We start from the raw sequence: 11354 nt of genomic DNA on the forward strand, positions 1-11354 counted from the left end.
GGTCCCAATTTAATGGGCTTGGAGATATGGATATAATTTGTATTTACCACAGTGGAGTTCATAAGCTTGTCCGTAAGCTATTAAACAGTAAAGCACACAGCAAACAAATGAGAATTTAAGAGAAACTCCAAACCTAAAAATCTGCCTTTTAAGAGGAAGATATCTTAGAGTGTCTGTAAGATATTCAGTGCTCTGATACACCTTGCAGCGTGTCTCTGTGTAGCAGTCACCTGTGTAATTGTGGATGGCCCTTTGGGAATAGCCTTATCACTTCTGAGGTGATTCAGGTGTCTCCTCAAGTACTGGCCATGCTTGAAGCAGCCTGAAAGTCCTTGGGGAAGTAGGTGCTGTAAGGGGTTACTTCCATGTGGGACAAAGAGGGACAGTTCCAAAACAGTGCCTTCTGTTACATGGGAATGGTTTTCTGGAGGGTTTGTTAATTTGTCATAACAGGCAGAAAATCATTAATGAAACTTAGGAACTAGCCAGATTTCTCACTGCTAAACCATATAGGTATTTAACATTTCTTCGTCGGCCATTTATTTTAAAGTGAGTGTTATTGCAGAGCTTTGCTGGGTGTTTGTTGGTGTCAGACTCCCCATATCTGTGCCACTCTGAGCACCAGTGTGGAAGTGCAGTCACTGGAAACGGGAGCCCCTAGCTGAGGCCTCATTTGCCTGTTGTGTAGTGACAAGGACTCTCAGGACTCTGAGTGCCTGCTGAAATCGTTTAAAATCGTTTTTCCAATGCTGCCCTCACCTGCTCAAATTCCTTCAGAGGGTCGGATCATTCACCTGAGCTGCTGCTGTTCTGTGCCAGTTACAGGTGCAGGGCACAGGCAGTTTGGAGTTTGTAAGTGTGGCCTAATGCTCTGCATCATTTCAAGCTCCTCTTTCTCTCTACTCAGCGCAAGCTGCAGTGGGAAGTCCATCAGCGAGAGGAGGAGATCGCAGAGTTGCAGAAGGCTTTGAGTGATATGCAAGTCTTCCTCTTCCAGGAGAGGGAACATGTCCTTCGTCTTCACTCAGAGAATGACCGGCTGAAGCTCAGGTGTGCTCTCGTGGATGGTGGGCTGGGCACAGGCAGGAGCAACTGCATGCACTATGTTCTAGTTCTCTTTCAGATCTGGGGTCTTCAGAGAAGCAATTATGCCACCCTCCCCTATCCTGGAGGTGCAGTGCAAACTCTTGGGTTACTAAATATGTTTCCAGTTATTATTCCTCCTATTCCGGTAGTAGAAGGGAGAGCAGAAGTTGAACATAGGTTCAGATTTGAATTGTGAGTTACCAGTTTGAATGCAGAAGTTCTGATTGAAGCTGACTGTGGTGGGTTGAGCCTGACTGGATACCAGGTGACTACCAAGCTGCTTTGTTGCCCCTCCACTGGACAGGGGAGAGAAAATACAATGAAAGGCTAATGGGTCAAGATAAGGACAGAGAGAGATCACTCACGATTTACAAAACAGACTTGACTTGGGGAAGTTTTTGCCAATCAAATGATCAGAGGGCTGGAGCACCTTGACTATGAGGACAGGCTGAGGGAGTTGGGGCTGTTCAGCCTGGAGAAGAGAAGGCTCCAGGGAGCCCTTAAAGGGCCTACAAGGTAGCTGAAGAGGGGCAGTTTACAGGAGCATGTAGCAATAGGATGAGGGGTGATGGCTTTAAACTGAAAGAGAGTAGGTTTAGATTAGACGTTAGGAGGAAACCTGCTGACCTGTTGCACGGAGAAGTTGTGGATGCCCCATCCCTGAAAGTGTTCAAGGCCAGGCTGGATGTGGCTCTGAGCAACATGGTGAAAGTCTGGTGAGAGGTGTCCATGCACATGGCAGGGGAACTGAAACTAGATGATCTCCAAGGTCCCTTCCAACCCAAATCATTGTATGAAATCAGAGTAGGGAAATGAGAAATAAAACCAAATCTTGACACACCTCCCTACACCTCCCCCTTCTTTCCAAGCTCAAGTTCACTCCTGCTTCACCAGGGCTGCAGGACAATCGCTTCTTTGATGCCTGGACATCTTCTCCCACTCTGCCACTGATGCTGGTGTCTGCAGGACTGTTTCTTTCACATGTTCTCATTCCCCTCTTTCAGCTGCTGCTGTGTTACAGACAGCCTGGAGAAGGCTCCAGGGAGCCCTTAAAGGGCCTACAAGGTAGCTGAAGAGGGGCAGTTTACAGGAGCATGTAGCAATAGGATGAGGGGTGATGGCTTTAAACTGAAAGAGAGTAGGTTTAGATTAGACGTTAGGAGGAAATTCTTCACTGAGGGTGCTGAGGCACTGGAACAAGTAAGGGCCTACAAGGTAGCTGAAGAGGGGCAGTTTACAGGAGCATGTAGCAATAGGATGAGGGGTGATGGCTTTAAACTGAAAGAGAGTAGGTTTAGATTAGACGTTAGGAGGAAATTCTTCACTGAGGGTGCTGAGGCACTGGAACAAGTTCCTGCTGACCTGTTGCACGGAGAAGTTGTGGATGCCCCATCCCTGAAAGTGTTCAAGGCCAGGCTGGATGTGGCTCTGAGCAACATGGTGAAAGTCTGGTGAGAGGTGTCCATGCACATGGCAGGGGAACTGAAACTAGATGATCTCCAAGGTCCCTTCCAACCCAAATCATTGTATGAAATCAGAGTAGGGAAATGAGAAATAAAACCAAATCTTGACACACCTCCCTACACCTCCCCCTTCTTTCCAAGTTCACTCCTGCTTCACCAGGGCTGCAGGACAATCGCTTCTTTGATGCCTGGACATCTTCTCCCACTCTGCCACTGATGCTGGTGTCTGCAGGACTGTTTCTTTCACATGTTCTCATTCCCCTCTTTCAGCTGCTGCTGTGTTACAGAGGTTTTTCCCCTTTCCTAAATGTTATCCTAGAGGCACTTACCAGCATTGTTGATAGGCTTGGCCTTGACCGGTGGCAGGTCCATCTCGGAGCTGGCTGACACTGTCTCTGCTGGACATGGGGGAAGCTTCTGGCAGCTTCTTACAGATGTCACCCCTGTAGCCCCTGCTGTCAAAACCTTGCTATACAAAACCATGCCAGGCAGAACTTCCTCAGCTCTAAAAAACACTTAGGCTCAAATGGAAAATACTGACCAAACTGAATAGTTTCCCCTCACTCTGTGGTCATAATGGTAGCCACTCATTTTTAATGCTGGTGAACTGGAATATAGCTGGTAGTACCAGACTAGCTGCCAGTGGGAAAGGAGTTTCTACTTTTCTTCAGAATATTTGTGAGTGACAATATCAAGTTTTCTGTTAAACATTTAAGAATTTAAGTCAAAACGTGTTAGTGTGCTTTGGCACTTCTCAAGAGTGCAATGAAAAGTCTGACACAGGTCTTAATGTGGTTTGCTTTGAAAACAGTGGACACTTAAAATCTGAAAGGATTTTAGCGAGTTCATAATGCAAATTCTTTACTACCATGTGCTGTTGTTGTATCAGCCTCTGTAGTATTGTCGCATTTGAAAAAAGAGATGTCCAATCCCAGCAGGATTGGTGGTGTTATTATATTGGCAACATCAGTAATGTCTTTGGGAGCAATATTCTCAAGAACTGCAGCAGTGTGGAAGACTTGCAAGCTTTAACAAGTAAACTGAAAGGACAGTGTGTCACAATGCCTTAACGTATTTTTTAAAAAATTGCTGACCACTCCCTTTGAATTCCAGGGAATTGGAGGACAGAAACAAAATTCAACATCTTCTGGCTTTAGTGGGAACAGGTGAAGGAGAAGTTACGTATTTTCACAAGGAGCCTCCACATAAGGCAAGTTCTTTTCTTCTGTAAAGCTCTGCTTTTGATTGTCACAGGAGTATCTGTACCCCAGGGGCTGAGCACAGACCAAATCTGTCCTGCAAGTCAAAAGTTGCTAAATGAGCCCAAAGCAGGAGGGATCTATAGCAACATCAGGTTTTAGTATGTTAGGAACAAGCACACTGAAAGTAGCATCAGTCTCCTTCCACCTTCACAACATACCTCCAGGTCAGCCTCCTGAATGTCAGACAGGAGTCTGAAGTCATCTGGCAAATGGTCATAGAGAAGATGGAGATAACACCACAGAAAGAAAATTACCAGCTGCAGTGTTTGAAGATCAGCTATCTCAGAGTGCCTATCTCTTAGGGCCTCAGTAAAGAGGAAAGTGTGGAGGATGCTGCAGCAGATTCTGCAGCAGAAGACTGCAGCAGAGCCATCCCCTCTAGGCAATGTTGTATTGCATATGTCAGAATCAATGTTAAATTGATTAAATGGTAGTGCATATCTAGTGCAGTGTAGTTGAACCTACTTAAAGTCATGAATGATTTGGACATACAGAGTCTATGATGGGAATATAGGATTTGTATTGGAATAAAGTGCAGAAAAAGACTGAAATATGCTGCATTGTTTGGGGTTGTTCTGCACTGCTGAAGTCTTTCCAAAATCTTGCAGAAGCTTTAAAATTCCATGATTTAGGGTAGTTCTGAAATTAGACCTATTATGTAGTATCGACCTAAAGCTAAGTATTGGGGTTATAAGCTGCTCCCTCATGGCCTCCTTTTTTTAAGCGAGTTTCAGTTCAACAGTTGAGTTTTTTCAATATTTTTATAGTTGGCTTTTATCCCAGGCTTGTTTCAGTAGCTTGAATGAATGTGCTGATAAATGCAGCTTCAGGTTTCTCTGTCTTGCTGAGACAAGGAGTATGAAAGAAGGAAATATCATCTTCACCTTCCTCTTCTCCTCTCTGTCCCCAAAATGCTCCTTTTCCTGGTGAGGGTGCTGATTTTCATCCTAATGAAGCCAGCAAAGGCAGAATTATTTCCCACTTGTTTCAGTGAAAAAAATAGAGGCAGAAATGGCAAAACTCAGCCATGATAAAGGAAACTTTTCAACATGGACATTACACTCGTGAATGTCTTCCTTGTCTTGTGGTAGAAGTAAGGTTCTTTTGTATATCTCATTTTAACTTTTTAAGTTTTGTTCTTGACTGTTGCAACTTGGGATAAAAGTGAAATGTTCAGTGCCAATATCTAATCTTGTTTCTGTAGGTTACTGTTCTGCAAAGGTCGGTGGAGTCACATGAACGAGATGATGTTTCTGGCACAGGTACCACACCAAGCTGACTGAAGCAGCTCAGCTACTGATACTCATTTCTCTGGGTCTGTCTCCAGTATACTGAAATAATTCCTTCCTGTGAATACTCTGGTAGATCTCCATTAAGGTCCCTAAGTGTGTCCATGTGTACATGTACATGTCCATGCAGTACTCTTGGCTTCCCTTCAAAAACTTTGCAAATAGCCTTAGTTGGCTCTCATGTCTGTGATCTGCTCATCTAAGGAAGAGTCTGCTAGGACTTTTGGGTGGCTGCTCTGCAACTCTGCAGGTACCAACTGGACAGGCACCTTTGCCACAGCCACTCCAAGGTGTGAGATTCTGCCTGCCTTCAGTGTAGACAGTAGTGTGGGTCTCTGTGCCTACATACTAATTTTCTCTTTTGAAAGAATTGCCTCTTCCAGATTGACTGGAATTAGCCAACAACTCAAAACTCACTGGAGGCTTGATGTTTTTGCAGCTGTGACATCTGCCTGTTGGTCATTTATTTAAGATAATGTGTTAAGTTTGCTTTCTATAGATGCCAAGAAAATGAGCAGGTTGCTTAAATACTGTGAGTGGGGTAAAGTTATGTGATCACCCTAAGTTCTGAAATTCTTTCAGCTAGCCCTCCTAGAAGTCTTTGTGACTGTAGCAGTGGCAAGCTTTGCCCTGTTCCTTTAGACCCACCAGAACACACAGTATGTCATGCTTGGAAAGGTCCTACAAGAGATTGGAAAACCCTTTTCTACTTTTGTTATATTTCCGCAATAGGTCCCAAGAGGAGCACTTCGAAACCAACAGCAAAAGGAGAGAAAGCAGAAAGTCCTGAGAGGTACCCGAGAGATAATCAAACACTTCTACTACAGGTAAAATCATTTGCTAACTGATGGACATAGTTCCTAGCTGCCAGGAAATTATGATAAAAAATATGCTATCTGGTTAGATAAGATGTAGATGTTTCAGTTTTATCAGTTCCTGCATTTTAGCATGGATTCACACTTTCTGTCAGTGTACTTAGCTGTTTCTTGCAATGAATGTAGATTTAAGAACTCGGGTCGGATTCTCAGAGCTTTCTGTAAGCAGATGTTCCAATGCTGTCAACTGAAATTTGTTGCCCTTTAAATGCAGAACGTGTAGTTGGTGTTAGCCCCCATAATCTGTTAGTGACTATGAATTTGCATGAAACCTACAGAAGATCTTCAGGGGTGGGTGTTTTGTGCAAGTCTGACAAAAGCAATGTGTCTGACACAGTGTGAGGCAGCCCCAAGGAGATGCACTTGTACAATGAGGTATGCCCTTTGCTAGACTTCAGTGAAAGACTGGGTGTAGGTAGCATGACAGAATGAAAGATAAAATGTGCAGAATCATAACTTGGGGATGATACCAGAAGCTATATATAAAATATGAGGAAGGATGAATCATGAAAAGCAAAGAAAGGGCAAACTTGTGCAGGAAATGGTGGTTGTTATTATTTGTTCAAGGGGGTGGTGACTGACCTAACAGCCCATTAGCTGTCTAACAACATTTACTCTCTGACAAAAGCATCATACAAAATTGTCATAAAATAAGCAATCTAAATAGTTTCTAGCTTCTTACACAAAGGCCAGATGCACATGTTTCGATGACTTGTTCCAGTTTATCTCCCTGAGTATGTGCCCTAGATCAGGATTCTTGCAACCTCTTCTTCACTCGTTATCTTGTTTACATTTAGTAATTAATTCTGGTTGAGTAATTTATTTTGTTGGACTTGCTGCCTTCCTAGAATTTAGGTATTGTTGATGGTAGCCTATAGCATGATTTTTAGAAAATGTTTTAGTTGTTTGAAATACTTAGCACTAAAACAAAAACAAAAGTTGGGGAAATTGGAACTGCCAAAGGTGTTATCAGGTAGAGTCTTTGATCTGAATCTTGGAATTTAAGAGACTTGCAAAGACAGGAGCAGAACTGGTGTGAGGTCTTAGTAATGTCTTTGTTTATTCAGGTGGAGGCCCTGCAAGCTCAGATAGAAGAACAGACACGATTATACAAGGAACATGTTGAGGCACTACTAGAGGACAGACGGATTCACATGGAGGAGGCCCAGGTCCAGCACCAGAGGGACCAGGACAAGATCAAAACTACCAGAGATAAGTGAGTGTGAGAGAACAACCATGATGTAGTCATGAGATGGAAGAGATGGAACCATAGAAACATTATGACTTTGGGTGTGTCGCTCCCTGCAGCAGAAGCAAATTATGCAGCCACATGGTAGTGTGTGTGGAAGAAGTTAAGTACAGTGATCTACATATTAAAAATCCTATTTCACATTGGAAGAATAGCACTTCTTACAGTAGATGAGAAGAACTGAACTCATTAGGAGAGCACCTGTCTTTCTCTTCTAGGCTCCTTCCAATTTGCAGTGATGACTGAGGAAATTAAGGTAGGAACTAGGAAAGAAGTGAATTAACTCCAGTGGAATCCCTTTTTGCAGGCTCCATAAGACCCAAAATCTCTTATATGAGAGTACCCGTGACCTTCTGCAGCTCAAGTTTGATGCTAGAGCCAATGAGAAAGCATGGATGGCAGAGAAGGACAGTCTGTTGAGGAAACTTGGCAAACAGCTGGATCAGCTCAGCAGTGAACCAGGAAAAAAGGAGAGGAAGGATACCAAGAAGATGTTTCGAGCAGGTGATGAAGCTTCAAAACTCCACAGCAGAGAAATAAAGGTAATTTTTTTTGTTCTATGTGGAGGCTCTTTAACGGTTTTTGACAAGAAAATGGCAAGCATCTGGGTTTGGCACAGTAGGCAGTAGCTAGCAGCTCTTTCAAAGCTACACTGGCTCGCCGTAAGTTATGTTGTTGCCACTAATCTAAAAAAACCCTCTCCTGCTTCAAAATCAGCATTGCTTGCGAATTTCAGCTAAAATGTGTAGTTAGGATTTATGGTAGTGTGGCACTGTCAGTTTCTTTCATGCCCAGAGCAAATCCCTAGTTCTGTAAGCCGTGTGGGCCAACAATTTTTAACCTGCTGGTTGCACAGGCCTTTCCTTTAGTGTCAGTGCCCTGAGCTGATGGACTCAGAGTGCCATGTCTGGATCTTCCTTGCTGCTGTCAGGGGAGAAGGAGTCCTTCCAACTGATGTCCTCCAGCTCTTCTACAGTAGTCAGGATTTTTCTTCCACTTCTAGTATACTTCCAGTGAGAAGCTGAGAGAGCTGAAGTGGGAAAACAGACAATCAGGAATTGTTTTAATCTACCACTGAATGCAGATGTTGGGCCAGCAGCTGTGAAAAGGGGAGTTACAGCAGGAGTTGAATATTATTTTTAAGGGGATGAGGAGAGTGTAACTGATAATAAGCAGCCACACAGAATCGGTGACTTAAATAAAAGGATTTTGCAAGGGAAGTGGCGTTAGAATATTGTCCTTACCTACTTATTTCATTACTGTAGCTCTAGTCGTTACTTTTTATTTGCCTGCTATATCTTATCACACTTTGCTTTTTCAGAGTAGGAGAGATTTTGAGCACTGTCTTTTGAGTTGATTCTTTCTGTCCCTCCTGTGTTCTAGTCACTGCAAGAAAAGCTAATGCAGCAGCAACACCTATCAAACATGTACAGAGAGCAGTGTGTCACCATAGAAGGTGAGCTGGCTAGGATTCGTGAGGAGAGAGATGCTGGCAAAGAGCTCTTGAAGGTAATTAGTCTGTGATCATCTGCTAGCAATGGGGTGATTTTCCAGCCTTTATTTTGTATACCCTACTGAGTTTTCATCTCCATAGGAACGCTCAGAAAAGATGGGGAAGCGCCTGAAGCTGATGACTCAGCGATGTGAGGCCTTGGAAAAACGTCGTAATATGGAAGTGGAAGGCTTCAAGAATGACATTAAACAGCTTCAGCAGAAGCTGAAAGATGTAGAGAAGCAGCTTTTTAAGGTAACAGCTAAGCATTTCTGAGGCAGACTATTATGGGCTTACCCTATAGAGGTGAATTCTAAGTATTTGAGTGCCGTATTTCCCAAGAGTTAAGGAATTCATTTATTTCTTAAGTGCTCCTTTAGGTATCAATATTTGACAAAACTTGCCTCTTAGGAATTACATAAAGCAAGAAAGATTTGTATTTGTTAATCATTCAGGCATCAAGCTTGCCAGAACTGCCCTGACTATACATTAGCTGTGTATTTTTGTTTCCACCTTGAAAGTTCTTACGTGGTACCTGTATCTCAGTTAAATGTCTCAAAATTGCAGGGCGATAAAGCAGTTTGTTTCAGCAGTTTATCCTGCAAAGAAAATAACGATTGGTTTTCCTTCATCAGCCATAGTGTTTGGTTTGTTTCAGTCAGAGGTAGATCACCAGCTTAAGTATTGTGAACATTCTGTTTCTTACTTTGTTAATGTCTCGTTTGTGACTCTACAAAAATCCCTGCAGAAGGAATGGCTGGAAGCTGAAACCGTGTACTCTGTAGTAACTTCCAGATGTGTAGGTTGAACATCAGAACAGCTTAGAAGGGAAGCCACAGCCTTGATGTTGCTTGGAGTTTAAGATGAGATATTTATCTAAGACATGTTTGAGAGGATGGTGTAGCTTAGACTCTCCTTCAGGAGTCTGGCAGTGCTATGGAGTCACTTTTGCCCTCTGCTTTTGGTGTACAGTTCAGTAAACTTAGGTTAATGCATTTATCTTGACTAAAGGCTTCCATTTTTTAAATGTATATATTTTGAGGGGCTGTGTGTTTTTAAACTTTATTTTTTGAGGACTAAACAGCATATGTGAATGGGGGAAATTGCCTTTGGTACCTTTACTACAGACCTGTATGTTTTGTAGCTGTGGGTGTGCTCCTAATTGTATTCTCGTTTTCTTGACACTGCTAACCACAAGAGGGCAGAGGAACAAAACACTTGCCAGAAGTCTCCAGAGTGATCGTTAAATCCTCCTTAGCACTTGTGGTCAAAATGACTACAGATGACTAAATTTCCTGATTTGCCTGTTTAAATATTTGACCAAGAACAGCATGATGGCAATAAGATGAGAATAGAGGGGTTTGAGAGCAGCTTCCAAGGCTGTGCCCGTGAAAGTGACTGGGCTGGCATGCTGTCCTGCTCCAGGGTGACAGGAAATGTCAGCCCTGGCCAGCTTGCCATCAGGAATTCTGATGATCCAACAGCTTTGTTCAGCTCAGTGCAGGCCAAACGGCACGGCCTGAGCCTAGGCATTGTGCTTAGCTGCTCTTGAATCGTCTGCGTCAGAAGGCACCGTGTTGGCCACAGCACTTAGACCACTCTGTTTCTAGCAGCAAAGGTGATAAAATGTCATCATTTTAGATGAGGTGTTTAGAGCTAGATACAAGTTATGTGATAAATATTTTAACTTCTTTTTGTGGGTCTCTAAATAATGGAGGAATTGGAAAGGTGTCAACACGCTATGGGTATCCAGATTTCTTCCTTGCCAGCAATCTAATAACGTAATGGTATGAAAGCTTTGTTCTTCATTTTTGGCTCTAGAGCAGCTTTCTGTTGGAGATGTGCTATTAATTGACACATCCTCTTTGCTAGCTACAAAGGGTCTCCTTTAGAGTTATCTCCCTCATATATCCATCATAATACTCTCTAAATTGTATTCTGTACAGCTTTGTTTTTCTTAATCTGTTTTTTTTACCTGCTTAGGTGACTCTGAACTTTGGACCGGACCAGGACCTTGCAGTGCTGCGCGAGGTCCTCCAAGGAAACAGACTGACACATAAAATTCAAGGGGAACTGAAAAACTTAAAAGCAAAAATCTATTGCTTAGAGAATGAACTACAGATCTGCTGAAGCTGAGCTATTAGCTAGAACATTGCTAGACTGGAATAGTCACATGCAAGAGCAGCTCCTGCTTGTCTGTTTCCTGGCATCCATTGCAGGAGGTTTGAGGAAATTTGCAGTTCATGTCCTGACAGTGTTCATGAGCTATTCCTAGCATGCCAGATTATATTGCTGTTTCAGCTGAAAGATGCCACCAGTTAAAACTGACATACAAAGTACATTGTGATGTGCTTATGACTTCATCTTACCTTCATACCTGTGGTAGGGATCAGTGTATGCTGACCTTCACCTTCATTTGGAGCATATTATAAACCACACATGATTATAATGAAATTAATAACCATAGAAGGATCTACTTAAAGATCTGAATTTTGACTGACCTTTTCCTATGTGAGAAGCAGATTTTAAAACAGTTTAAACTATTACTGTTTTGGTGTTTATCACTTCAGGATGTAACTGGAAATTTTCTTTGACCGTGTATAGAAAGTCTGTACTGAAGTTTATTACATCTCTTTCC

The 11354-nt window shown here is 42.8% G+C and overlaps 1 protein-coding gene across 1 annotated transcript in view; it reads left to right on the forward strand.

Annotated features, from left to right (window-relative positions):
• Window positions 1-10846, forward strand: part of CCDC77 (coiled-coil domain containing 77) — a gene marked incomplete at its 5' end in the record, with an annotated part of 11388 nt that extends 542 nt beyond the window's left edge. The window contains 9 exons of the mRNA XM_009076528.1: window positions 908-1050; window positions 3663-3759; window positions 5016-5073; window positions 5833-5927; window positions 7043-7191; window positions 7532-7766; window positions 8608-8733; window positions 8819-8971; window positions 10700-10846. Coding sequence (XP_009074776.1) covers window positions 908-1050; window positions 3663-3759; window positions 5016-5073; window positions 5833-5927; window positions 7043-7191; window positions 7532-7766; window positions 8608-8733; window positions 8819-8971; window positions 10700-10846 — 1203 coding nt within the window. The remainder of the gene's footprint in view (window positions 1-907; window positions 1051-3662; window positions 3760-5015; window positions 5074-5832; window positions 5928-7042; window positions 7192-7531; window positions 7767-8607; window positions 8734-8818; window positions 8972-10699) is intronic.
• Between the last annotated feature and the right edge of the window lie 508 nt (window positions 10847-11354).

The sequence above is a fragment of the Acanthisitta chloris genome, unplaced genomic scaffold (genome assembly GCF_000695815.1).
Source record: "Acanthisitta chloris isolate BGI_N310 unplaced genomic scaffold, ASM69581v1 scaffold6176, whole genome shotgun sequence".
Lineage (NCBI taxonomy): Eukaryota > Metazoa > Chordata > Aves > Passeriformes > Acanthisittidae > Acanthisitta > Acanthisitta chloris.